The 27,821-nt window shown below is 35.3% G+C and overlaps 4 protein-coding genes across 6 annotated transcripts; 3 read left to right on the plus strand and 1 right to left on the minus strand.

Annotated features, from left to right (window-relative positions):
• Window positions 1–337: 337 nt before the first annotated feature.
• LOC118054373 (tryptophan--tRNA ligase, chloroplastic/mitochondrial) lies at window positions 338–8,381 on the minus strand. 3 transcript variants are annotated; one of them, XM_035065932.2, is made up of 16 exons: window positions 8,237–8,381; window positions 7,992–8,132; window positions 7,808–7,895; window positions 7,679–7,720; window positions 5,744–5,833; window positions 5,515–5,637; window positions 4,849–4,920; window positions 4,468–4,580; window positions 4,342–4,363; window positions 4,175–4,240; window positions 3,535–3,591; window positions 3,038–3,084; window positions 2,804–2,885; window positions 2,494–2,583; window positions 1,323–1,536; window positions 338–929 (listed from the first exon to the last, which is right to left on the minus strand). In XM_035065932.2, the coding sequence occupies exons 1-15, from the start codon at window positions 8,305–8,307 to the stop codon at window positions 1,402–1,404; spliced, it is 1,239 nt and encodes a 412-aa protein (XP_034921823.1). In that variant the 5' UTR covers window positions 8,308–8,381; the 3' UTR covers window positions 338–929; window positions 1,323–1,401. The 3 variants fall into 3 exon arrangements, with proteins under 3 accessions (XP_034921823.1, XP_034921824.1, XP_034921825.1); XM_035065933.2 differs by having other exon boundaries at window positions 442–929; window positions 1,402–1,536; XM_035065934.2 differs by lacking the exon at window positions 8,237–8,381 and having other exon boundaries at window positions 442–929; window positions 7,992–8,176.
• Window positions 8,382–10,119: 1,738 nt separating this feature from the next.
• Window positions 10,120–14,498, plus strand: LOC118054374 (protein TOC75-3, chloroplastic). The gene is made up of 7 exons (XM_035065935.2): window positions 10,120–11,332; window positions 11,940–12,161; window positions 12,264–12,371; window positions 12,518–12,709; window positions 12,809–13,057; window positions 13,495–13,749; window positions 13,950–14,498. The coding sequence occupies exons 1-7, from the start codon at window positions 10,163–10,165 to the stop codon at window positions 14,187–14,189; spliced, it is 2,436 nt and encodes an 811-aa protein (XP_034921826.1). The 5' UTR covers window positions 10,120–10,162; the 3' UTR covers window positions 14,190–14,498.
• Window positions 14,499–17,566: 3,068 nt separating this feature from the next.
• On the plus strand, window positions 17,567–19,391 carry LOC118054375 (UPF0664 stress-induced protein C29B12.11c). Its single transcript, XM_073407977.1, has 5 exons — window positions 17,567–17,837; window positions 17,996–18,101; window positions 18,716–18,787; window positions 18,870–19,081; window positions 19,164–19,391. The coding sequence occupies exons 1-5, from the start codon at window positions 17,728–17,730 to the stop codon at window positions 19,270–19,272; spliced, it is 609 nt and encodes a 202-aa protein (XP_073264078.1). The 5' UTR covers window positions 17,567–17,727; the 3' UTR covers window positions 19,273–19,391.
• A 3,370-nt stretch (window positions 19,392–22,761) lies between these two features.
• Window positions 22,762–27,722, plus strand: LOC118054376 (uncharacterized). Its single transcript, XM_035065937.2, has 10 exons — window positions 22,762–23,311; window positions 23,406–23,475; window positions 24,563–24,687; window positions 24,833–24,941; window positions 25,047–25,110; window positions 25,209–25,264; window positions 25,638–25,745; window positions 26,317–26,466; window positions 26,853–27,023; window positions 27,130–27,722. The coding sequence occupies exons 1-10, from the start codon at window positions 23,064–23,066 to the stop codon at window positions 27,352–27,354; spliced, it is 1,326 nt and encodes a 441-aa protein (XP_034921828.1). The 5' UTR covers window positions 22,762–23,063; the 3' UTR covers window positions 27,355–27,722.
• The last annotated feature ends 99 nt before the right edge of the window (window positions 27,723–27,821 follow it).

Raw genomic sequence — 27,821 nt, forward strand, 5'->3', positions numbered from 1 at the left:
TTTTAGATTAGGATTATTTTTATTAGTGTTGCGATTTTACCTTTATTAAAAATGTTTTTTAGACTTATATCCTATATAAATAACGGAGGTGTTCTAAACATTCTGATAATAAGAAATTATCAAAAACCTTTCCAAACTTTCTGTAAACATATCTTTCTCTCCCCGAGCATGGCATCATGTAAATCCCACTCTCAAATCCTGACAGCTGCGGAAGCGTCTGGGCCTTTGGGGCGTTTTGAGCTGCTGTGCTCAAAACACCAACGAGGCCCACAACGTGTTTAGGATAGCTGATTGCCTAGACAAATAAAACATTTTTAACATCAACATATAAAAATAATTTTAAACAAAATAATCAACTTTTAAAAAAATACCATTTGAAACACAACTCTAGATAATAAAGGATGACTCCCGAGACACATATCCCCTTCCTTCCACTGATCGCTTTCTTCTTTTTTCTTTTTTATCTCATGCATGTAGAGCATGCTAGCGGTTTTTTTTCCCTCGCCAAGTTATTCAACTAGGAGAAATAATCGCCAAAACATGTGAACACTCGTAGATATTTGTACCTGATTCAAGATATGCTAAGCGGTAACATCCATGTCAATAAGCCTATGATTTAACAGACACTCCTGCCCTCCTCCATCGAGAAAAAGTTTCAAGTTCGAGTATCACTCAAGAAAAAGAATTTTAAGTTTTCAAAACCCATGACTCTTGTCTTCGTCCACCGTCATTTCATCTAATACCCTTTTAGCTCACGTCTTATTGAGTTAATCTACCCTTTAGCCCGCTGTTGTAATCAATTCTCTGTTCATTGAAGTCGTTAAAGATCCAATGACAATGGTGTCTGCTGGAATTTGAGAAGACAATGAATGAATGAGTCCTTAATCAATCCGAGTACAAAAATCTACACGAGCATTCCTCCTAGGCACCTGCGAGATATATAAACGAATTACCATAATTAGATTCATCGAGCAGTTGTTAGTTGAGATAAGTTTATGTTTTCACAGACTAACAAAAGTTTTTCTATACAATTTGGCCTGACCGCGATTCTGGAGAGACAATTTCTCGTCAAACATATGTTAATCTACTCCCAGAAAAATTAATTTTTCTGTCGGTTTGGGACACTGTAAAAAATTAAATGTAATTTTCTTGATAGATACAAGCACAACATGTGGACTTTTCCCACGTCAGTTGCCCAAAAGCGAGATTAAATTGAAACAGTTTTTAAATTCTGTAAATAGTTTAAAGGATATTCAAAGCACTTATCCAACCAAAATTTTCTTTATTAGGAAGAATAGCTAAATCAATAATTATCTCCTCACCAAGTTTATGCTCATGGCTATGTTCCATGTAAAGATGGGCAAAGGAAGTTGATTTTTAAGATTTCTGAAAAGGGCTTGCCTATCTCCGCAGGAATCCCATTGCTTGGTATACATTTTTGAGAGTGGCATCAGCAATCTCCGAAGCTTTTCTGGCACCTTCCTCCAAAACACTATCCAGATAAGCCGAATCAGAATGTATTTCCTCATACCGAACCTGAAAAGGTTGAGAACTTCACTGATGATGGGGACACCAAAATAAATGATTATAACAGAGAAAGTGGAGGCCAAGTTGGTTCTCTGCACAGCAATGAATAGATGCTCTATGGGACAATATATAAAACATGACATCATTAGGCGGAAAAAACAGCCACATATGAATAGATTATTTTACTTATAAAAACTGCATATGAATTGTCAGTGAAAAAAAAAAATAAAAAAAGCAAACTGTGCCAGAACATGCAACAGTAAGGTCAATAACTGATAGAGGCAGCATAAACTAATTGGCACCCATTTTCAGGGATTTACAAGCAATTAGCGGGTTGGGCATCAAACTATCTATTTCCAGAAGTCATCAATGCAAGTTCATCAACCAGCAAGTTACATGGCACTAGGCAACATATTATCAGACTACAGTTTTCCAAAATTTCTCTAGGTACTTGTTAGCAGGTGAAAATTCCCAGGTTCAGTGTAGGACAACATACAAAACCAAGTTTGGCATGATCAATGATACTGCACATACAAGTGCAGCAGCAATCAACTGTATTACTAAATAGATGTGCAGCAGTACTCCTGAGGAGGGTGGCAGGGATAGGGAAGGACAGTACATGTAGATTACTAACAATATTTGTAATAAAATATAGAAAGGCAGAGAAATGACTCCTCCATACTTTCTGTTCTCTAAAGTACATCATGGCATGCCTTCAGAGACTTTCTGATCTGTGTAGGCACACTATGGCAGCGGGGATCAAACTAGGTGCAAATCAGAAAGCAAATGATTTTCATGAACTTCAATCAAAAGCCATATGCTACAATCATGTTGCACAGGAACTGGCATGTTCGGTTACACAACAATAATCACTTCAGTATCTAAGACAACTTGTGTAACAAGTATAGCATCTGCTAACTGTCCCTGACCCTAGTGAAAGATAAAGGCATATATAGAGGTAGAAACCTGGATGGGATGTAGATGTTCAATCAAGGCATCTGTTAGGAGAGGTTTGAATGAGCCCCAATTCAAACCCTGACATTCCTTTGCTACATCCTACAATCAGTGTTCAGCAGACATGGTCAGAGTGGAATATCATAAGACCTAAAAAATGCCCAGAATTACAAGATCAATCATTTCCTCAAAACACAGTTGCCTACATTCTTCAATCCCAATATTAATGAAAAGATTGAACATGAAACACAAGGTCAGAGAATCATGAACAAGCATAAAGCAAGGGAATTGACCAAAGTAAATAAGATGTGAATTACAATACCTCTTTCGTCTTGCCTGAAACAAGCTGATATACTGAAAGAAGATTGTTGCATTCAGGCCTTTCAGGATTGTCAAATTCCAGGCTGCGTGAATTGCAAAAGGAAAAGCAGAGGCACAAGATGAGAGGGAGCTTAAGATACAATGCTCCAGAAAATGTTCTTGGACCAAAAGATATAGAAAAGAGGGGGGGGGGGGGGGAGGCGGTCACAATTTTCTAGATGGATAAAGAACTAACGCTGGAAATGAATCAGTTTTGCAGCGCTTGATCTTGTTTGCTATTACCTACAGGACAAAAGCAGCTGTTGAGTGACTCACTTTTTCCAATAAGAGTTTCGAATTTATAAGCATGAAATTCACAGAACCATAATCAAAATATCATTCATCGTACCTCTGAGATTTAATGGTAACACAGTTTATGGAAAGCCAATTTTAAAAGTCAACTTTTTGACACATGAGCAAAATCAACGAAGTTTTAATATTTCTCCCACACTTTCAAGATTTAATGATAAGACAAAGTTTATGGAAAGGTCCTGCTAATTAGTTATCGAATTTGGCAGGACCAAGACGCTAAAATTCTTCATTTCCACACCAAAGAAAAATATCAATCATCACTTGCTCTCAATGAAATTATAATCATACCTTATAGTGTTTATAGTAGCAATTATTTCTTATATTTAATGTCGCACTGTTCAGAGCAAAATACATGTAAAGGAAATCACTGACTCAACTCACATCTTTTGGATCAAGCAGATTGATTCGAGACTGGTCAGAAGGTGCAGACTTCGACATCTATAAGATTGAACCACAAGAAAATGTTAGCAAGTGTGCAATCTCTTCTATGGACAAGAGAAAAGAAGTTACCGAGTTATTTGTTTGATTAACTTGCTGCCTTTCTGCCTATATGGTCAGAGCATAAACTGTTGCCCATATTAGAAACTTAAATGCCAAATCATATTTTTTTCTGTAATGGCAGAAACCAAAGGACAACTTTGAATTTTTGCACCAACATAAAATAATTATCAATAAATTGTTAAGACACTTCTTCCAAACAATGAAATGCCATTAATTAGTAAACAACCATTGGTGAATTTGGGTAGTGGTAAAGTGGCTTAAGTGCATTTGCACCCCTTCCTCTTGAAGCTGTGGGTTTTGTAAATGCAGGCCTTGCATGGATTTATTGCTTCAGATGATGACAGTAGAAAAGGAAATGGAAAACAGCATAGGAACAGAAGAAAATCCATCCCCTAAGAATATCAATTGTGTTTTGCTCACAAATCAAGTCTGTATTCAATGCCTTGATTGATGCAAAGATAAATTTCTCGAGCCTGCCAACTTAAAACTACAAAACCATGAATTAAAATAAGTAGAGCACCTTGGAAAGACCATCAGTTAGTGACATAACTCGGGCTCCAGCTGGTGGTATAAGTGGTTCAGGGACCTACATAGGAAAAATTATCAAGGAAAAATTGTCTCATCACTTGTTATTTCATCATGAAATGTAAGATAACCAGAAATCAAGAAACAGAACCGAGCATCAACCTTAAAGATAGCACCTCCTCGCCTGTTGTCAGAATACAAAAGTAGTCAGGAAATGATGACATATAGTCTAGTCTTTTCAAAAACATAGATATATTTTGTAGTTCTAAATATAGATGTAATTTTTACCCTCCCAATTTTTTCCACTTCCTTCCTCCATATAAATAATTAACACGTTCAGCTAGTTCACGGGTCAACTCCAGATGTTGCTTCTGATCCTCGCCAACTGGGACAAAATCAGACTGCAGAAGCATGCTGCAATTTATAAGGATTTTGCATTCAGGTTGATTACTATTTTTACACAAACAGAAAGGTAAATAAGGACTAGAGAATGAGATAATCAGTAATTAATCCTTATCAAACATATCACACTCATTGCACATCAGAAAATTCCTCAACCGCCTACTTTCTCATTATCTGTGACACTAAATTACAAAAGGATCCAGATATTGTTATAAAACTTCTAAACAATAAAAGTTTCACAAAATATGTGCTCATGTTGGAAACCACCTGATACAAGAGAATATCAGAAGCCATAAGAACTGGATAAGTCAAAAGAGCAACCCCGACATTTTCATCCCCCTGCAGAGGAAAAAACCATGATATAAAGTTAGTTTAAACAGCAGAAAGGGTTATAACAATAGCATAAAGTAAGAGAAATATGTTGAGTCTGCTATGAAGACCTTACATCTCCTGACACTAAATGTGAAGCGCGACACCAGTGATGGTTAGTAATGATAATTGTTGTTCTATGGTAATACAGAATGCAACTAGACATGCTTTGAGAAGATATATGCAAAAAAAAAAAAAAATTGCCCTTTGGCTTCCTCCACTAAACAAAAACTAGATGTTTTGTGTTTTCCAAAAGAAAGGATCCTTTGATATTGCCAGAACACTGTTCTTTATGCTAGATGAACCTTTTTTCTTCTTTTTTTATGCTGGAAGAAAACAGTTTACATATTCAATTCCTGTCAGTTTTAAAATATGTTTACAGGCTGGACAGAAGTCACAGAACTCCATGCACATCAACCTGTTATCTTATGCATGAAAATACCGATGTCAATGATAAGATATACATGGTATAACCAAAGAAAATATTCCATAGAACTCAATATGAATGGGAAAAGCTGCTCAAGCAACAGGATATCAAGTGTTAATATTGAGCTACACACCCACCGCCTTACGGGATTTCTCTTTAAACTGGATCATTCTGTTAAGCCAACCAATTGGTGTGGCAGAACTTAAAAGCCACATAAGCTCTACATGTGCATGAACATGAGACTGTACAAATACGGAAGCCTGCATGTATATTAGAGTAATCAGACTAATTTAATAAACATTAATGCCAAATATCTACTCAAACTACTGAGTAAGCAGCATTATCAAGGATCAATAGCTGCAAGACCTTTGAAGCATCTATACCACAAGCCAAATAAATTGCTGCTGTATCCCTTGTTGCCTTAGACAATTCTTTTGTATCATATGGTAGTGTAATCTGGAAGTTCAACAGAAAATCTGTGACAGTTAAGAATTGCCCAATTATGTTGTATAAGAACAAGAAAAAATTATGTGAAATTTAAAAGATCAAGGATATGTGGTCCCCAGGAAACAGAACCCCACCAAGCATGAATCAAGGCATAAACAAGAAAATCAGGTTAGAATTCACATCTCCACCCCTCTCAAGTAAAAGAACATGCTCATTGTTTTCGTGAAGTGCCAATGAACATGATGCATTAGACTCCTACTTTTCACACAGTTTCTCAGAAAAAAGTCAAGGATGCATCAGGTTCCTCATTGTGGTGCTTTTAATAATAAGCATGTCGCTCAAATTTTTGCTTACAACAGATTAGTCGGGCACCCAATTTTGTATAGCACTGATATTGTTTTAAATTAGTTAAGATTCAGCATAAAGACAGATCTGTGGAAAGAGTCCTCTTATAAACAGATTCATGGTAAAGGTCCATCATCTATGAAATTCAAACCTTAATTCCAGGGGAGCATGAGAACACAGTAATATCAATCAATTAACCCAACCTGCTCCTCGACAAAAAGAGAAAAAGGGAACATCCAGATGTTCCGTCTAGGAGCAGTAACAACACTTTCTACTTTTTTCCTCAAAATCATAATTAGGAAAAAGAACAGGGAATATTTGGTTTGACCAAATTAACACTGTTATAATGGGAGAGATATCAAGAAAAGAGAAGAGGATGAACCTTTAAAACTCATTAGGAAACGTTTTCTTTTTTGAGAATGGGATAGAGATATGAGAGTTTTGGAGGGAATTTAACCTTTTACTCCTTCCAAAATAAAAGATCTCAGCATCACAAATTTGGGTGTGGAGTAGGTAAGAGAATTTGATGTATAAACTTGTTCTTTTCATGGTATCCTTATTATTATCCACCCTGAAGGATATAGTCATACTTAACTAATTATACGTCCCATTTTACTCTCTTGCCAAAAAGAGGGGATGGCAAACCCTTTTTCCATTCCCATACATTGAAACAAAGAACATAACTCCCTAGAATTACTTATGCTGCATTACTGTTTCATTGAAAGAATCTCTCTCCCCCAACCCCCTGCCACAGAAACACAATCCAAAAACATGACAGGCAAAAGTATTGTTTAAATGTATGTATGCGCCGCATGTGCTCTACATGTTTATCAAGAAGGTGATTCTTTAAAGTTGAGCAAACACAAGAGTTTCAACTTGAAAATATATAGAAATAAATGGCTCCCAAATTCAGAGTGAGGCAACATCATTCTATCAAATATGCCAAAAACATAAATGTCACTAGCACTAACCCTACATGAGAGTGTAAATTTTGATCATTAAATAACATGACACCAAGAACCATTTCCCAAGATTGGCTTGGGATAACTATTCTCCCTCTCTAATTGGTTAAATCAAACGATCCCTCTCTTCACCAGCTTTCTCCCCAGATTGAACTCTCCAACCCCTTCACACCAATAGGTACCTTAAGTTTCACATTTATCTATTTATGATTTGATTTGGGCAACGAAAGCAGGCAGGCTATCCCCTACTATAAGTATCTTAATATTAAAAAAAAATAAAAAAGCATCGACAAGTTTCTCACATAGCCAATAAGTGCATAAGTCCTAACATTATAAAAACTGCAAGGCTAATCAATGGAAATTCAAAAACTTATTAAAAAGAATGCTAAACAAATAGGACTAAAGCAATGTAGAAATCTAAGCAAATTTTCCTAATTTTTAGACATCAACCAAAAGAGCATAAAAATTCTTCCTTCAGCTCAGTTGCACTACATCGAATCTATGAAATCTAAAATTACTATGAGTATGAAGTTTGGAAACTACATACCGCGTGGAGGTCTACTATGAAGAAGAGAGTCTCGTATGTATTCTGCAACAGTTATAGCAAATCATGTCAAGAAACTGAGTCAGGTTTTTTTTTTTTTTGAAGGAAAAGAAATAGAAGCCAAAAAAGAACCTGAAGAGCAATCCAGTTCTTAATGGCACCAAGATAATTCCCTAGGTGAACAGATCCTGTTGGTTGCACTCCAGACACTATCCTCTTCCTGTCAACAAAAAAAAATCAAGTAATTAAATTAAAAAAAAAGCTTATAGCTCCGAGCTAGCAAAACAAAAAGGCGATAATTCGAGTCATATATTACTTCACAGTCACAGAGGTTGGAGAGTTCTCAGGAGAAGTTTGTTGAGAGTGCGAGACGTCGCGGTAGCAGCGGAAACCGTTGCTGTATTTTGAATTTTGTCGAATTCGCACACTTTTACTTGCAAAACCATTCAATTTTGAACTGAAATCGGAGAGGGAGTGAATGTGCGAGTAGAGAGGCGACATACTATATAAATACGCAACAAAGTAACTGCATGAAATATAGAGCGTAGAGAGAGGGAGTACATTGAAGAAGAGGATAGTAGAGGAGCGGGGTTTGAAAGGATGAGAAAGTGTGACAGAATAGCGCGTCCCATTTTCGATTTCCTCCTCTGCCTTTGCGAGCAAGCGGCTCAACTCCACTTCCTCCTCTCACTTGATAATAAGAACGATAAAAGACCTCTTTTCAAAATACAAAACCCCTATTTTGCCCTCTTTGTTTTGTTTCGAAAAATCTCGCCCCCTGTAATTCATTTTCTTGTTCAATTTACCCCAACTTTTTCCAAAATAGCGAAAAGCCACATGTTTCCTTCTTTTTTTACTAACAAATCAAAAACCGCATTGACTAATAAACTCTTAGTATAGGATGTTTCTTAAATATATTTTTTGAAAAAAAATATATTAAAATATTTTTTATATTAATACGTCAAAGAAACATTTAAAAACTTAATTTTATGTTTTTTAAAGCTAAAAGCATTTTTAAAACACACTTAAACCAAAGTACAAATACAAAAACAAACATAACTAAATTTTATATTTTAAAACAATTTTGAAAATCCCTACACTGATTATTGATGAGATGTAAAGCACAGCCAATTGAATGAAAAAAAATATCTATATTCAGTCTCCCACGATGTGGTTACAGAAAGATTTATTATTATTATTATCACAAATAAAATCATATTCTCCTAAAAAATAAAAGATTTTTTCCATGTTAGTAATGGTTACGAACTAATTCATACTAAATTCAAGGGATAGGCTTGGTTTTGAAAAAATCAATTATTTTTATTTTTAAGGGATAATTATATATATATATATATATAATAATAATAATTAAGGTTTGATCTCATTTATTTTATCATTGTATTTTAAGAAATTATATTTTATATCCTGAAATTTATACACACTTTAACATTTAATATTTTTTAAAAAAATCAATAATAAATATTTGATTATTTACATGATTGCTACTATTTTTTATTTAATAACTAAAGAGCTATTCTAATACTAATAGTACAACTTTGTTATTAAAATAATATTATAACTTTGCTAAAAAAAAAATTAAAACTTGGTAAATGGTATTTCATCCCTTTCAGGCTCTTTCACCGGACATTTCATTTGCATAATCCAAACTCCTGCATTTGTAATGCTTAAATTTTCATAATTCAGATCTTTTTATTCTCTTTTTTTCAAGCGAAAAAGTACAAAATCATAATTAAGATCAACAACAACTAAAAAAAATATACAAGTTGATGCATAATCTAGCCAAATATACGCATTAGAATTATCTCATGCGACAAAATAAACAGTAATGGACTAACCAGCAACAATATATAAACTGGAGATTCTAATAACATAATCGGAGGAGTATAATTTAACTGCTTATATTCTGGATTTGTTTTTAAAGTTACTAGTTCGAGTTCCATAAACTTCAAAACTACTGGAGATTTGTATGATTATTAACTTCAAGATCGGTATATATAAATTAACGTGAACATTCATGTTAATAATAATAAAAAAAAAATTCTAAAGACATAGAAAAACACACTGCTAAATTTTTTATGCAAAATGATTAGGGTTTATGATTTGAGGTTTTCAAAATGCCTAGGGGTTGTTGTGTTTTATGGCATACATGAGATTTTGTTAGAGCAGATATTTGGATAAAACATTCAATTGTAGAATTATTTGAGTGTTTATTAAATTGAAGATTATAATCCAGATTGAAGCTTAGACAATGAAGTCAAATTAGTTTCCAATGCAATTTATAAGGGCTAGATCGATATTTCCTTTTTTTTCCCCTTTCATTTCTCCTACAGAACCAAAACCAACCCTATGAACTTAATTAAAAAAAAAACACACACACAAGTGAACACTTTGCTTGATGAGTTGAGCTATCTATATCTATCTACTTAGATAGCAGTCATCCCCCCCCCCCCCCCCCCTCCAAAAACCATGTCCTTCACCGCATCCAGCAACCTCCTTCCCAACACAGCCATCCTCTCCTCCCGCAGAAAGCAAAGCGCCAGCTTCAATCCACGCTCTTCCTCCATCAAATGCGATCTCTTTTCCCCTACTTCTTCCCCTTCACCACTAAACCCTAAACCCCACTCCAACTCCAACTCCAACTCCAACTCCAAACAACCAAAAATCCAAAATTCCCTCCTTAAAGCCCTCACGTTCTCCGGCACCGCCGCTGCCGCCAGTATCTTTTTCCGCCTCACCCCCGTCAACGACAGCGGCGGTGGAGGCAATTGTGGAGGCGGAAAAGGAGGAGGAGGAGGAGGTGGCGGGGACGGAGGAGCCGGAGGAGATTTCTGGAAGAAGCTGTTTTTTGAAGCGCCGGCGAATGCCGATGAGTCACAATCGGAAGATTGGGACTCACACGGATTGCCAGCCAACATTGTTGTTCAATTAAACAAGCTTAGCGGTTTCAAAAAATACAAACTATCGGAAATTCTGTTCTTCGACCGGCGAAGATGGACTACTGTAGGCACGGAAGACTCGTTTTTCGAGATGGTTTCGCTCCGTCCAGGCGGAGTGTACACGAAAGCTCAGTTACAAAAGGAACTTGAAAGTCTAGCTACTTGCGGAATGTTCGAGAAAGTGGACATGGAAGGAAAGACAAATCCTGATGGAACTATAGGGATTACAATTTCCTTCACTGAAAGCACATGGCAATCAGCTGATAAGTTTAGGTGCATTAATGTTGGATTAATGCAGCAATCGAAACCGATCGAAATGGATTCAGATATGACTGATAAGGAGAAGTTGGAGTATTATAGGAGTCAGGAGAAGGATTATAGGAGGAGGATTGAGAGGGCAAGGCCGTGTTTGCTGCCTACGCAGGTACATAGGGAGGTTTTGCAGATGTTGAGGGAGCAGGGAAAGGTTAGTGCACGGTTGTTGCAGAAGATTAGGGATAGAGTGCAGAAATGGTATCATGACGAGGGGTATGCTTGTGCTCAAGTTGTTAATTTTGGGAATTTGAATACTAAGGAGGTGGTTTGTGAGGTTGTGGAAGGGGATGTTACTCAATTGGTTATTCAGTATCTGGATAAGTTGGGGAACGTTGTTGAAGGGCACACACAACTTCCTGTTGTCAAGAGAGAGTTGCCCAAACAGGTGAATGGAAATGGGCTTTGAACTTGTTTTTTGTGTTGCCTCTGTATGTTAGCTAGGTGCCGATTGATTGTCTGTGCATGTGGATGCTTCATTGAGTTTAGGGCACAATTTAAGCTGTAGTTCTAGATTAGTTATTTTTTTCTTTGTTGAGCAGTAAAGGTCTCTGAATACTAGTAAATTGTGAACAGACAAGATTGCTGCTGCTTTCTGTAGAATTGAAATAATAAGCATGCATCTTTCATGTATAAATCTTCATCAATCTGCTCTCCTCTAAAAAATTTCTCCATATTATGGACAAAAGACATGAAAAGACAGATTCTTAAATTCTATTTTCATTTGATGAATAACTCTTCAACAATCTATTGTGATCCTCACACATAGAAACTCTAGAATTCATGCTCTTTGTGCTTTACTGCATTACCAGCCATGTTACAAATACTTAATGACAGTGTTTGGTGAAATAGATAAAGGATGGTCTATCATAATGCTGCCCCTCCATTGACAATGCCTCCTTTTTTATACTGCTGACTTTTTAATATAATGAACTTTTGCTAATTGTTCATTTTTTAGGTTGATTTATTTTGTGTTTTTTAATTGGTAACAACAGCTTCGACAAGGTCAAGTTTTTAACATTGAAGCTGGGAAACAAGCTCTGAGGAATATCAACTCCCTAGCCTTGTTTTCAAACATTGAAGTCAATCCAAGGCCAGATGAGAAGAATGAGGGAGGAATCATTGTTGAGATCAAGCTTAAAGAATTGGAGCCTAAATCGGCTGAAGTCAGTACAGAGTGGAGCATTGTTCCTGGACGTGGAGGACGTCCCACATTAGTATGTATATCCAGTTATGCAATTTGAATTTGCTTGTAGTTATTAGGGTTATAAATCTTAAATGCCAAAATTCCTATTTAATGCCATATCCCTCCTCTTCAGGCTTCATTCCAGCCTGGTGGAACTGTTTCCTTTGAACATCGGAATATCAAAGGGTTGAATCGGTCCATTCTTGGTTCTATAACCACCAGCAATTTCTTTTCGGCTCAGGTAATTTCTCCTGAATATACATTTCCTTTTCTCAATAATTTTCAGGAATGGTTTGTTACCAATTTATGTGAGATTTCATTACTGAAATGGTTTGTTACCAATTTATGTGAGATTTCATTACTGACATGTCCATGGAGTTTCCTCAGGAGGATCTGTCTTTTAAGCTTGAGTATGTTCATCCATATTTGGATGGTGTATATAGTTCACGAAACCAAACTCTCCGTGCAAGCTGCTTCAACATCCGGAAACTAAGTCCAGTCTTTACTGGTGGGCCAGGAGTGGATGAAGTCCCTCCGATATGGGTTGACCGGACTGGCATGAAAGCTAACATTACAGAGGTGAATGTTCTCCTGTGTCCAAATCTAGGTGCTCAAAAACATCTTTAAATTCAATAAAATGATTTCCTAATGAGTGGATATATATTATGTGTGGAACAGAATTTTACCCGTCAGAGCAAATTCACCTATGGGATTGTGATGGAAGAGATAACAACAAGCGATGAAAGTAGCCATATCTCTTCAAATGGTCAAAGAGTATTGCCAAGTGGAGGAATTAGTGCAGATGGACCTCCAACAACTCTCAGTGGCACTGGCGTTGACCGGATGGCATTCTTACAGGCCAACATCACGCGTGACAACACCAAGTTTGTAAATGGAGCTGTAGTTGGTGATAGGAACGTATTCCAGGTCAGAAAATCTTTTGTTAATTTATGGGTTGTTTTGGGAACCACAGCAGTACGATTGTGAATGGTGGAGCCAGTTTTTAAATTTCATAGTTAGGTCACTTTTTTTCTGATCAGAAATTAGCTGATCCGATGATCTGATTAGTTGAAGGACGATTCCATTTTCTTTCTAGGATTGGTTGAGAACAAACCAGACCTGGTTGTTTGAGTTGCCATAGACCCTTATTTCTTGTTTTTAAGAGCCTCCTTGCTTGGTTTGTGAGTTTGGTGGATGTTGTATGGTTTGATTTAATCATTGGGGCTCATGCAAATTTGGGGCTGACAATGAGCACTAGGTTTTTCCTCCTGTACAAGAACATTCGGCTACTCTCATTCCTGTGATTTTCATATGTTAACTCTTCACTGCCTGGGTAACCTACATATTTTACGTATGAAATGCAGGTGGACCAAGGCCTTGGCATCGGCAGCAAGTTTCCATTCTTCAACCGTCACCAGCTGACATTGACCCGATTTATCCAGTTGAAGGAGGTGGAGGAAGGTGCTGGGAAACCACCACCACCTGTACTAGTACTAAATGGCCATTATGGTGGTTGTGTTGGAGACCTTCCAAGTTATGATGCTTTTACTCTCGGGGGACCTTATTCTGTGAGGGGTTACAATATGGGTGAGCTGGGAGCAGCCAGAAACATTCTTGAGGTAAGTTTTACTGGAGACAACATTTTACCTAGGATCAAGATGAACTGTGTTCTATCTTGTTCTTAATTGATGTTTCTTCTGAAAATGGAACCCTTGCAAGAACTAATTGTTTGCAGATGGTAAAATATGATTGTTCCCGCAATCCATAGATTTGGACTTGCTGTCAGCTATCTGATCCCTCTTTTCAATGTTGCTTCCAGCTCGGAGCGGAGATACGCATACCTGTGAGAAATACGCATGTTTATGCATTTGCAGAGCATGGCAGCGATCTAGGAACTTCTAAGGATGTGAAGGGGAACCCAACAGAGGTCTACAGGCGAATGGGTCATGGTTCATCTTATGGAGTTGGTGTCAAGCTGGGTTTAGTTCGAGCTGAGTATGCTGTTGATCATAACACTGGCAATGGTTCAGTGTTCTTCCGGTTTGGAGAGAGATACTGAAAAGCTTGATTGTCAATTTAGGTTGGATTAGCACATTTCGGCCATCAGATTTTTGGAATAACTGCCAGAGTTTTTGATCATCTGAAATCTCGTGTGATACTTAGAAGTAGTCTAGTAGATACATGATTCAATATGAGTGGATCTTATCTAGTCAGTTTTTGGGAATCAAATGCTGTCTGGCTTTGCAGGAGCTGAGAGATTTTGAGAAAACTGTGATGCCCCAATTGTGGTTTGTGGACTCAAAAGACATTTGACTTTGCTAAGCATGTTATTGTTTTTTTAGAGTGAAATAAATCTTGTTTTCTTAAAGTATTTTTATTTTTAGAAATGTATTAAAATAATATATATATATATATATATATATATATTAAAAATAATAATTTAAAACTAAAAAAAATATATTTTTTTAAAGTATGGTTATATTGTAATATCAAATAAAATATTAGTTATTGATGTGCATGACTTGTATCTCTTTTGTTCGATTTGTTGTCTTTTTTCCTGCTTTGAGCTCAGAGCATTTTCTTAAGGTTGCTCGCGTGATCGGCCGAGTTTTCTTCTTGTGTTTTATTTTTATCATGTCGGGATAAATGTTCTAGTGCGGGAGCCCTGCGTCTTTATATATGTACTGACCATTTTGACATGTGCGTTTGCACGGGCATGAATCGATTTTCTTAAACATAATTAATCATATACAAAATCGTGATTAATTTTAGAAATAATTATAAAAACTCTCCTATAGTTTGATTTGAATTGCATTTTCTTTCTACACTTTCATAATTTATACATTTCATCCTATAGTTTATATCCTTAATAATGCATTTTATTTGATTTGTTTTATCCAGAAAATAAAGTAATTTATTAAAGCACAGAAAGAGTGAAATTAAATTAAACTATAGAAAGTTTTTATAAATATCTCTTAATTTTATCATTGAACATGTCTTTTTTTTAAGATTTCAAAATATCACGAGGCAATTGTGACACAGTTTAAAAGATTTTCTTCATAAAGTGAGAATACTATTTTGTTAAATGCCAAACCAATTAATAATAATAGTTTTCATCTTTCTTATCTTTTGCTAAACAAAAGAAAACCTTTTATTTCAACATAAATCATATTTTTCATTATTTTATAAAATAATAAACTATCTTAAGAATGGTAATAAATACTTTTTAACTGATTTTTGGGGAATATATATATAAAACCTGCATTAACTCGTGTGTCACAAGTCTTTATTGATAAATTATCCCAAAAAAAGAAAAGCATGGATTAAAATATTTGTTCCCTTGCTGTTCTTAATTCTGACTGTTAACCAGTTTGCACTTTCGTGCGCATTCAATTTTATGTAAAGGATGAGAGATTCAGTCGCCGTGCAGCAATTGTATCTGCAAAGGGGATGGTGGTAATAGACAGATGTAAGCATCCGGGGAGGCATTGAACTGCCGGAGGCAAGCTAAATTGAACAAACCTCCAGTTCCATGGTTAGTTTCCCAGCTCTCACATTCCATCATCCGATTTAATGGATTAAAATAAATTGAACTGCCGGAGGCCTGTCCAACACCGTCATGTTCACTTTTTACCTGAATTTTCTTGCCTTTTCATTTCTGTTCATTTAAATTACTTTCTCAACTAAAAAAAACTGGTATTTTTTTTTATTGTACTTCATGTTTATGAATAATGAAGCACCTCCTATTTTTTTAAAAAAATATTCTTAATTTTTTTATTTGATCATTTTTAAATTTAATTCCATAAAATAAAGTTTTCAATTGAATTAAAAAGATAAAAGTTAAAGTGAGAGGATTAAAATATAAAACATGGAAAAAATCTCAAAATTCTTAGAATTTTTATTTTGATCTAAAAATTTATTTATTTATTTATTTTTCAATCATTGAGTTAGAGAAAAAAAAATGATGGAAAATAGCAAAAAAGAGAGAAAGCTGTTGTTTGGCCACAATCCAACCATATAAAAAAAAAAAAATTTAATAGGTTCTTTTTCTTGAGAGAAATTTATTAAAAATGGTTTTTTTCTTTAAATATGATTGGGAAGGCAAATCAGGTTTATACTTGATTTTATGGATCTGTTTAATTTTTAGTTTTGTGATTGATTTTGAATAATTTATATAGATTTTTATGATATTTTTAGATGAAAATAAAATTTTAAAATAAATTTCACTAGTGATAGGATTCCAAGCTTAATAAAAAAAGGGGGCGAACGTCGTTCACCTTTTTAATTAAATTAAAAATAAAAAGGGCTTTAGCGCGTGGACATGGCTTTGCAAGTTTAGGTGTGAGAGCACATGCCATTTTTTCTTTAACCTATTTTTATTTTTTAGATTTTTTTTTCCAAAGATTTGAAATAATGTTTTTTAATAAAATTATCAAGTAATTCTTTTTCCAGCCTTTCATGATTTATCTTTGCTTTTCTTCTTAAGTTTAATTTTTATCTTTTCTTTGCAAATCTTTATTTCATCAAAAATAGACTCCAAAAATTTCAATATATTATTTTCATATTTTTAATACATCCTCGACATGGTTATGAAAGCATTATTATTTTTTTTATTAAAATTTTATTTTATAATTCTCATAACTATTTGGTCCAACAAATAAATATTCTGATAAATAAATTTTCAAAAAAACAAATAAATTTTAAATAACACGTTCTCTTCTTTTTTAAAAATAAATTGTATAGTGCATGCTTTTTAATTAGTAGTTATTTTTAAACAAAAAATGATGATTTTTCAAAGAGATTATTTTATTTATAACTAACTTTTATTTTCATGATGTATTTATAAGAATAAAATTCATTTTTTAATAGTTAAAGAAAAAAACCTCCAAGATAAAATGAATAAAAACTTGATATTTGAAAAAAATATCCATAATATAAGCATATTTCTTTATCATTTTCAATCTCTAATTCCTCGTCTCACAAAACAAAATTATGACCTATATTGTATACAATTTAAGGATCTTTTGAGCTCTCTAGATTTGTGAGAACTGATTGAAGATAGGTCTAATGAGCCAGAATCAACAAGAGCAAAAGCAGTGCTCAATAATGCAAAAAGGATGATTCTTAAAGAATATAGAAAGAGAGATAACAGAGTCTTGTTTGTGTTTTATGGGCTTGATGAAGCTGCAATAGAGATGGTGACTTGAACAAAAACTTTAAAAGAAGCATGTGAGATCCTAAAAAAATCCTTTGGTGGTGTATAAAATAAGTGAAGTAGGTGCAGTTGCAAACTTTGAGAGGAGACTTTGAAACCGATAGTAAATAAATAAAACAGAAACCGGCTCATGTCCACAATATATGAGCCCGGTTCTGGGCCCATTAGTCTGTGTAATAAGAAATAATCTCTCAAAACAACGTGGCATCAGGCTAGTTTCTTTCGAGGTGGATCCAGAAGGAGGTAGCGCCCACGCGACTTATATATATATTAGTACTATTCAGATTCGGTGCTCCCAATAAAAAGCAACTCTATAAACTCTGGAGAATTGAATTGATTTGAATCTGCAGAAAAATCGACAATTGAAAAGAAGAAGAGAGAGATGGCTCTTAACCCACAATTGTATCCAAACGGGATGCCCGTTCCTTTCGAGAACGAGTTGTTTGTATTGGCCAGAGACGGCGTCGAATTCGAGGTCGACAAAATCCCCGGGTTTGTTTTTTGTTTTTCCTTTTTACTCACAAATGTTCTCCAATTTTATTTTATTTTTTTTTCTTTTGAAATCTTAATGAAGTCTATTTTCTTAAAGGGAATTACGAATGGTCTTTGTTGGTTTTAATGGGTTATCCAACCCTTTGCTGCTGCTGCAGATGCGGAAAAGTTAAAGCTAAGGGAACAATCTACTTGTCTAACATACGGATGGTCTTTGTTGCATCTCAGCCTGTTGGAAATTTCTATGCTTTTGACATGCCTCTTGTAAGTAACCGATGAATATTTATATTGGTACTCAATCGTCTATGCAATTCTTCTGACTCCCTCTTCCTTGAACCTTTTCATTTGGTTGGTTGAGTCTTCTTTCCCTTTCTTGTATTACTTTAGATATAACTCATGCATTGGATTTCATGTTGACAAGATATTAGCTGTTTAGTGTTTTCATCAGAGGTGATTGGGTTTCGATTAGCTTGGTCAAATCTTGCATTTTGTAATAATCAAATTTAGGCAATGCTATTACCTAACATCTGGTACTTCTAAAGCTCTTGGCAAAGAAAGATGAAGCTGTTTGTTTTTACCAGCTAAGCAGTGTGGTATCCATACCGATGGTATATTTCTCATTATATACCCTCCAAACTTGTTCAATTGGTAATTTCTCTCGCTGAATGCGGTTCCCTTCTTGAGAAGTGGAAGCAGACATCATAACAAAAACCAAAAACTGGAGTGATTCGAACAACCTTCAGTCATTTTTATATTCAAAGTTTTGAGGCCATGGTTGATTCCAAGCATGTAGATTCTACGTTATTATTTTGAGGACCGTTGGGTATCTACTCTCTGGGCTTTCTCGTGACCTCTATTCTGAAATTACTGTCATGCAGCTCTTTATCCATGAAGAAAAATTCAACCAACCTATATTTCACTGCAACAATATTTCAGGTTTCGTGGAACCTGTAAGTATAACAGTGAAAAGGCTTTCTTCTACGATCACCACTTATTTATGTGTAAGCTAATTGTCTTGATATGAAACTTCAGGTAGTTCCAGAGACTGAGAATAGGGCTCTCTACTCCACCCACTCGTTCAAAATTTTGTTCAAGGAAGGGGGCTGTGGAACCTTTGTTCCACTTTTTCTCAACTTGATCTCGGCGGTGAGACAATACAATCAACAAGTGAACTCTGCACCAAGACCTTGGATAGATCCTCTGCAAGCAGCGCAAACTCCAGTTGATGAAATGATGAGACATGCGTAAGTGACATGATACGTTATATAATTTTTGTTTGTAAGATTAAGACCTCTTGTTGATTAAAACTTGTGATATGTTTTGCAGATACGTTGATCCTAATGATCCAACAAGAATCTTTTTGCAACAGCCCGCTCCACAGTCGGAGCTGAGGCGTCGCACCTACCAGCCATCCTCAGCTGAACGTACAATGTGATTTGCTATTTTCCAATTTCCAAGCAAAAGACTCTGTATAATCAATCCAAACTAAAATACAACTACTGTGCTGTGTCAATGTGCATTACCTATCCATTTATAAAGTGCTAAATTACTCGACATCCTTTTATTTGTCTTCGGTAATTATATGTGTAATCCCCACCCTACAGTACTCGCATTTAATGTTTTCGAGGATAGACTGGCGAAGAATATCGAGATTTAAGATATTCAGTGTCGGTCATCTTGACAGCTGAAGCTGAAAATATTGATTTGATGGTGGGCGCACGTTTCTTGGTCTGCCACATTCTTGTAAGTTGAAAATGTTGATGGTGGAGATCGGCAACACAGAAATATTCCCGCCATTTATCTTTTAAAGTGCAACTTCTGCTGGTCTTGAGGGAAAAGTGTGTTTCAGGCGTTACTCTTTGTTTTTATTTTGGTTGTTGAACACGAGGAAGTTTAGCGCAAGCTTCTATCTTGAGTGAGGTTTAATGGTCTTTGCAGATTTCTGCTTTAATGGTGGCATTAACAGAACCAGTTTCGATGCAAAAAAATTAGTAGAATGTTGAAAGCTGATTTGGCTTGGATGTCCTATCAATGCATGATTTCTGCATGGTTGGTTGAGCTTATTATGTCATTGCTGGGATTCTTCGAATGCATAAAAAGATCAAAGATTACTTTGATTATAATTTGTTCCCTGGTGGCTTCTAATCATGTGCTAGCTTCAACGAGAATTTTTAACGCAATCTAATTAACCAAATATGTTTAAATCAAGAGCAAAGCACAGAATAGCAAGCCCTTAGGTTTGGACTGCCTGCGCTCTTGCTAGGCCAGCCATCCAAAATGCAGAGGCTTTTTGGCGAATTAGGTCAGGGCTCTGTTGTCCAGGTTTTTGGTTCTCATAAATCGGCTGGCTTCTTCCATCCCATACTTGTCCAAGCAGATACACATCAACCCTTCATTGTTCTCTGTTCGAGCTGGAGTGAAAGGTTAGTCCATAAATGTTAGGTCACAGTGCAGCTGGGAAAGATGTGAACGCTTTCCTCATTGGATTCATTGTAGCAATAGCATAGCATGATCAATCTTTAATCTGTACTTTCAGCGGCAGTTCATCCTTGGTGGGGAGCATATCGTAAGACATCTTACGCATTGAATTCTTCACCTTTGGAGGTATGATCAATTGTGGAGGCTTGCCCCACCGATAGAATCTGGGCTCGACACCAATGTGTTTGGTTTATCAAATCCAGAACGGCAGCTGGTTCTCCCTCTCTACCGGGGGTCAAGGACAGATTACAGATGACGGCAACAGTTGAGATCTTAGAAGCTAAAGAGCTAATCTTTCACCACATCTAAAGGCCGGATTTGTTTGGCAAGAAAATGCTTCGATTTCCCTACCTGACTTGAACTCTCAGGGTATAGAAAGATCTGGATCTCAGAGGAGGATATTGTCATTAGTAAGTATGATAAGCTGCAGAAATTAATATGATAAACTTTCTCGGGTACGTCTCTCTTTTTCCAGACAACAATTTTGTTTTCAAGAACGCAATATCTTGTTGATTGATGACAACAGAGAACTTGCTCCAATCCAAGACATCAGCGAATGGAAGATCGCGATTATTTGAAATTACAAAGTGTTCACTTCATAGCCGTTTAACATGGAGGGAATATTTTCTCCCCTTAAAGCCTTGTTCGCAAGGGAATGTTGAACTTCCATTAAATATGTCAAAGTGAGTATAATTTCCCAACAGATTTATCAGCTGCTGCCGGACTTGAGAATTTTGGACGCGTCCAGCAAAGTAGACGAGTCTGTATCTGCAACAGTCGGTGTTTACATCAAGATATAGCAACTCTAAAAAGAAAAGGAAACAAAAATACATCGAAGTTTGCAAGAAGACGGAAAATAATCCTCTTAAAATAAACATCTCTAGATGTAATTATTTTGGTTACGGACATGTTAGTGTCAATATGAGCTTCTTGTTCTCATTCAAATTTTATAGAAGGCATATTTCCGACGCCTCACTCACTTGTTGTCATGCAGTAAAAGAAATTAATCTTTAGTTACAAAGGTTTGAATCTTGATTTTATTGTTGAAGCAAGCTATTCTATCAAACTAAAATATCATGCATTATCCATTTATTTGGTTACAAATTACAATAATCAAAATTTTAATATAGATGGCTTTTCGTTCGTCAAAATTAAAAAGAATAAACTTAATTTCAATACTGAAAAACTAATCAGGAGATATCATGGGATTATAAATAAAAGAAAACTAAAAAAAAATGGTGAAAAATAATCCTCTCAAATGAATTATTTTTAACTATAATTATTAAACCTGGTTCGAAAGTTGACTCGAACAAAGAATTGGATCCTAGATTAATTCAAAAAAAATTTAAAAAAATATTTGAGGTTCTATTACCTTACATAGAAAAATTAAAAAAAATAAAATTCATGTGGATATAGACTATATATGTTATAAATAAAAAATAAAATATTATTTCAAAATATTTTTTATTCCACATTGAAAATTTATTATCTTTTCTTTTTAAATTGAAGTATTCAAACAAATTTTTTTTTTTATTTCACATTAAAAAAACTCAACTTTTTTAATATATAATATATATACTAACAAACTTTTAATTTCACATTTAAAAAATAATTATTTTTTTTAGTGTTTATATAATAAACTTTGATATAAATTAACAACTAACAAGAAAAAAAATACATGTTTAAAATTAGACCAAGCAAAAGAAAAACCTTAAATTCCCTTCTTTAGACAACACCCACCTCTCGTAAAACAAAAACAAGTAATCATTCATTAAAAGTAGCAATCACTCAAAAGAATTTCTTCCATCTCATTTTTAAAAATTGATTTTTATATTTATTTAAAATAATTGAATCTTTATCGAGTTGTAATGGGTCACATAAATCCTAAATTTACCTGACGGGTTGCTCAAGTTTCAACGAGACAACTGCAACCCTAATTTTCTTTTTCTTCTGACTCGGTCAAAGCTAGTTTTACAATATTAACATCTCGGGTTAATATATCAGGTCAAGTCAAATCAGTTTGATATCTATAGTTTTAACCCAATGATTTATCTGAATTTAAAAATATTTTATTTACTAAATGCAATGTTATGCCTCGGGAACTTTTCTTTAAAAAAAAAAATGAAAAATTGAGTTTCACAATGCAATTTTCCCTGTGACAACTGGCAGAAACTTATAGGCTATAGAATAGAGCCAAGAGAAGGAGTGTTGGGTTTTCCAATTGAGATAGCGCGAGGGATGAAAATGAATAGAGTGATTGAGAATTTAATAAACAAATTTATAGTTATTTTTATTTAAAAATATATTAAAATAATATATTTTATAAATTTTATAAAATTAATATATTAAAACAATTTAAAAATATAAAAATATAAAAAAATAATTTAATATTAAAAAAGTTCAAAATATTTTAAACGCCACCGCAGAAACAAAAACATCCCAAGCAAATCGGCATTGTTCAAGCAGACAGGGAAATTATTCATGACATTTGGGATTATTGATAGATCCTTGAAATTGAAGTCTTTAACCTGTTATTATCAGAAGGAGGAAATCCCACCTCCGGCCTGCGTGTTCCGAAACAGACGATAACATATACGTAGTTGAAAACAAGGAAGGAAGTGGTTAGTTGTCTAAATTCTTACAATCGGACTTGAGTTTAGTTTAGCAGAAACAAACAGTAGTACCGTATATAACCATTAGGAAGGGAGCTTAGCCTCTCTTTGAATTTGAATTTTGGACTAAATTCAAATGGAGAGTTGCTGCATATGGAGTGCTCATCAACATCTGATACAGTCCCACCATCGCTTCATCGGTTTTTCCAATCATAAAAATCAACTTGTTCATTTACTGGCGGCAAATGGTCCCCGTAAATGTAATACCAGAAGCAGCAGAATCTTCTGTACTTATGAAGACCCCGTCAGGAAACCACCACAACCATCACCATCTTCTTCTTCGTCGTCGTCTTCGGCAATCCAACTTTACAATCAGATTGAAAGGTTCAACCCCCAACATCTTTATCAATGATTTTCTTGATAACCTACGAAAGAAAAAAGTCAACTTTGTTATTTTTTTTTTAATTGGGTTTTGTAGATTACTTACGGAGACCTCAAGACAATCACAAGATTATTGGGGTGGTTCTAAAGACTGGTCTGAAGTTGAGGTGTTGTTTCTTTCACTTTCACTTTTGATCAAGTTTATGCCATGCTTGTTTTCTTGCTTTCCTTATCCTTAGTGTATCGATTTTGATGCAAAAAAGACCGAAGATAAACCATCTGTTGAGAAAGATTGGTTAATTGAAAATTGAGTTGTGAATTATTCATGGATCCTTTTTTCTTTTTTGTTTCTGAGTGAGTCTGGATTGAAAGAAGATAATTTGAGTACTTTAGACTCATTGGCTAACCTAGAAAGCCTTTTCATTTCTTGGATGATGCAGTCTATAAAAGTAGATGATAGTTATTCCGGCAAAGCTCTTACCTCTTTTTTTTCAGTCTATCTCCTGTAAACCGTACTGCCACCTCCCACTTATTTTTATGAAATGAAAAGTGTGAGGAACTTCTTACTCCTAAATGTAGCCGTGTGACCAACTATAGAATACCACCAGACTATCCTTGGTACTTCCATCCACCAATCAACAATTAGGGAGTCGAGCGGGCCCTTTTTTGGGGACAGAGGACTTGAACCCTCAGGATTTATTAAGTCAACGGATTTTACTTTTACTATTTTTAAAAGCGATGAATCAGGGTGGAAGAGAAGGGTTTCCTAAGTATAGAGAAAATTTGGACTTTGGCCTTTGTGAGATTAATTGGGTTCCACCAAAAGAGTCTGCAATTTTCTCTCATACCATAAATTGTCAATTGTGACAGAAATCTTAAAAATACCGCAAAACTAAGGTTCTGGAGGGGATTTGTGTCTAAAGTTTCTTCTTGTAAAAACTCCATGTGAAGATGTTGAGATTTAGAAGCTCCAGTTACAATGTTACTTGGAACACCTTTAATCTTAAGGGATTGGTCCTCTAGTTTCTGAACTCATGATGATGTCTTGAAGCACACATCCTGACTTGGACTCTCCCTTCTAGCACCCTGCAAGTACCCGGGTGATGTCCTCCAACTATTTATCCTTGTAACTTCCTAGAGCATGTAAAGACAGGAGCCTGCATAATCCAAAACTTTTCAAATTCACGAATTTATTAAATTACTTTGATAGTTCATTCCATTTTTTTTTATTAGATAGTTCTGATATCATCTCAGGGATCATGGGTTCTTAAACCAAAAAGCACAAGACCCAAGTCAGTTGTTCATTTCATTGGTGGTATATTCGTTGGAGCAGCACCCCAGCTTACTTACCGTTTATTTCTTGAACGCTTGGCAGAAAAGTGAGTGGCTACATTTTGATACTGGTAGTATTGACCTTTAATTGCATAGTCAACAAATACGCTATTTTACTTGGCAGTCGAACTTTACAGACTGTGTGATGACTGAGGAAAATTAATGGTCATTTTTTTTCTTTTGGTGATATAGGGGTGTTTTGGTGATTGCCACACCATATGCTAGTGGATTCGACTATTTCTTCATTGCTGATGAAGTGCAGTTCAAATTTGATAGGTGTCTTCGGTTTCTTCAAGAAACCGTAAGCTGTTTATTTATTTACAATCTGAAAAATAATATTTCCTTTCGGTCTGTTGTTTCATGGAGGGGGTAGAAATGTTTAGGCTAAAAACTCTTAATTTTAAAGGTACAAGATGTTCCTACTTTTGGCATAGGCCACTCTTTGGGAAGTGTCATTCACCTTTTGATTGGTATGGAATTTCTCCACATAGTTTATATTTGAGAGGGTGCAAGAAAATGATTTGATTTACAGCTGCTTATTATGTTGATTTGATTTCCTGTTTATCAGGATCACGATATGCTGTGCAAAGAAGCGGAAATATACTGATGGCATTCAATAACAAGGTACTTCACCAATTGAATGTGACTACATGAGGTGGGAAGAGAAATGGGATGAGCTTGAATTATTATGAACATAACCCTAATAAAGGTTCCACCCTAGAAATATGACCTCCCTACTCAAATGAGGTCATTTTGAAAGCACCTAAGGGACTGAATTAATCCTGTTTCAGCGTTTCACTTTACTACTGCCTCAACCTTGAATTCCTTGACATCTCTGTATATGTTCTCTTTGGCAGCAGAGTGATAGGACCAAACATGTTTAATTTTGCTAGCATGCATGTTGAACAAAATTTCTATCATTCTAAATTGTCTGCTGTTAGAAAGCCTTTTCTGAATGGTTTCGAGATTAACAAAAATTTCTTTCTTGATATCACAGGAAACAAGTTCAACTATCCCTTTGTTCTCACCTGTTCTTGTTCCAGTGGCCCAAAGCTTTGGACCATTTCTATCACAAATCGCATCATCACCGACCATTCGCCTTGGGGTGAGATTATATGTCAGCTGCTTTCAGAGCAATGTATCTGAATAATGCCTTTTCTAAAGCTTGCGTTTTCCATTTGCATTTTATAAACTTTTGAGAATGCATTTAAACATCAGGATATTTATGAAACACTAGGTTAACTTTGTATTGAAGTCTTGTGTTGTGGCTTTATATAACACTCTGAATCGGTCCTGTCCTCAGTATGAATTTGGCAGAGTTTTGCATGATGTAAGGATAACAATGACAGTTGATTGATTTGTTAGCTTTTATGATATTAATATGTCTATTCCATTAGGAGTACCAGAATGGTTCCCGGTGAATTTATATTTATGTACTATTTTACCACATGCTTCAAACTGGTTTCTTGCATTTTCTATCGCATTGTGAATATGCACTTGGATTGGTATCTGAGTGTACCTCTGCTGATGTTGTAGATGTATCTTGATCTGTTAATTTTATCTAGATTTTTGGTTTATTTATATTTTTATCCTCTTACTTCAGTTGCTAAGCATTGTTGATTCCCTTGATGAATGATTCTATCTTTTAAACCCTTCTTCACATAAAATTCCCGCAGGCAGAGATGACAATGAAGCAACTACAGAACTTTAGCCCTCCCATTATGAAGCAAGTTTTTCCTTTGGTTGAGCAATTTCCTCCCTTATACATGGACTTGGTTAATGGAAGAGAAGATTTCAGTCCCAAACCCGAAGAAACTCGTCGCCTTGTATGTCAACCTTTAACTATCAAATGTGATAAACTTTAATTATATTGTCACAATGCATATTGTAATTATTAACCTTTTGTTGGCTGTCTATGGTAAGTAGAAGATTTATAATTTCTGCCATTTTACTGGACGGTACAGTCATGTTTTGGTGGTCTGATTTAGCGTGATGTATTTTACTTGCCATGCCTAGGGTTAGGTGTTTGGGTAATAGATTATCCTATTATAGGGTGGGTTTTCATAAACCTTCTTGTGATATTTTTGGTGCTGTACTTGCAAGGTTGAGTTTGCATATTACACAATCCATGATCATAGAAACCTAAATTACTGCCACTGACAGCAACTTCCTTCTGTGATTTTCAATTATTGACGACCTTTTCTCCTTTCAGATAAAATCATATTATGGCATTTCTAGAAATCTTCTGATAAAGTTCAAGGACGATGCAATCGATGAAACTTCAATGCTAGCTCAGGTGCTTAGTTCAGAAGCAGCCATTAGTTCAATGCTAGACATGTCAATTCGCATGTTGCCAGGAGATCATGGGCTTCCATTGCAGCAGGTAACTTTTGGAACTAGATATTAAGACACATAGTGTTCCTGCTTTCATATCCTACGAATGCAATTTTGTGAAGGCTAGCAGTTTATGTGATGTCTCTTTCAATCAGGTGCTCCCAGATGTCCCTCCTGCAATGGCAGATGCAGTAAACCGAGGAAGTGAGCTTTTTGCAAATCTCACCATGGGAACCCCGTGGGAGACAGTTGGCAAAGAAGTAGGCAACACACTAGGCGCAGACTCGAGCATCCTCCGTGCACGAGCATCAAAGGATGTAGACCAACTTGTGGATGTGATAATATCCTGGATGGCTTCAAATTCAGGGCCGAAATTCTAGAGGCAATGATACTTGTACCAAGTAAATCAAAGAGAGTCAACAAGAGGGAAGATACTAGAAGAATCTACAGAGACGGGGCCTTCTTATGGTATGATATTGTACATTCGATATGTCTTGATGCATGACAAATCATACAAGTAAATAATTAGGAGTTGGTAGGGTTTTTTTTTTTTTTTATTATTTTTTTTTTATGTATGTTTGGGTTGTGTGAGAAACATGCGAATGTCTACAAGACATTAGAAAAGAAAGCTGTGTATTTTAGGTCATATGACAGTGTGTACTAATGTTTACAGAGGAAAATTTGATTTCAAAAGGGCCAGAAGGAATTTAAGAGGTTGTTCTTTTCCTTTCTGTCCCTTTCTTCTTCAGTAGCATTTGACATGGATCTGTTATGCTGCACCGGGATCATATGAAGGAGCACTATGCTTCAGGATTAATAGTTGGTTGGCTCGAAGATTTGTTGGGAG

Source organism: Populus alba, chromosome 3 (assembly GCF_005239225.2).
Source record: "Populus alba chromosome 3, ASM523922v2, whole genome shotgun sequence".
Lineage (NCBI taxonomy): Eukaryota > Viridiplantae > Streptophyta > Magnoliopsida > Malpighiales > Salicaceae > Populus > Populus alba.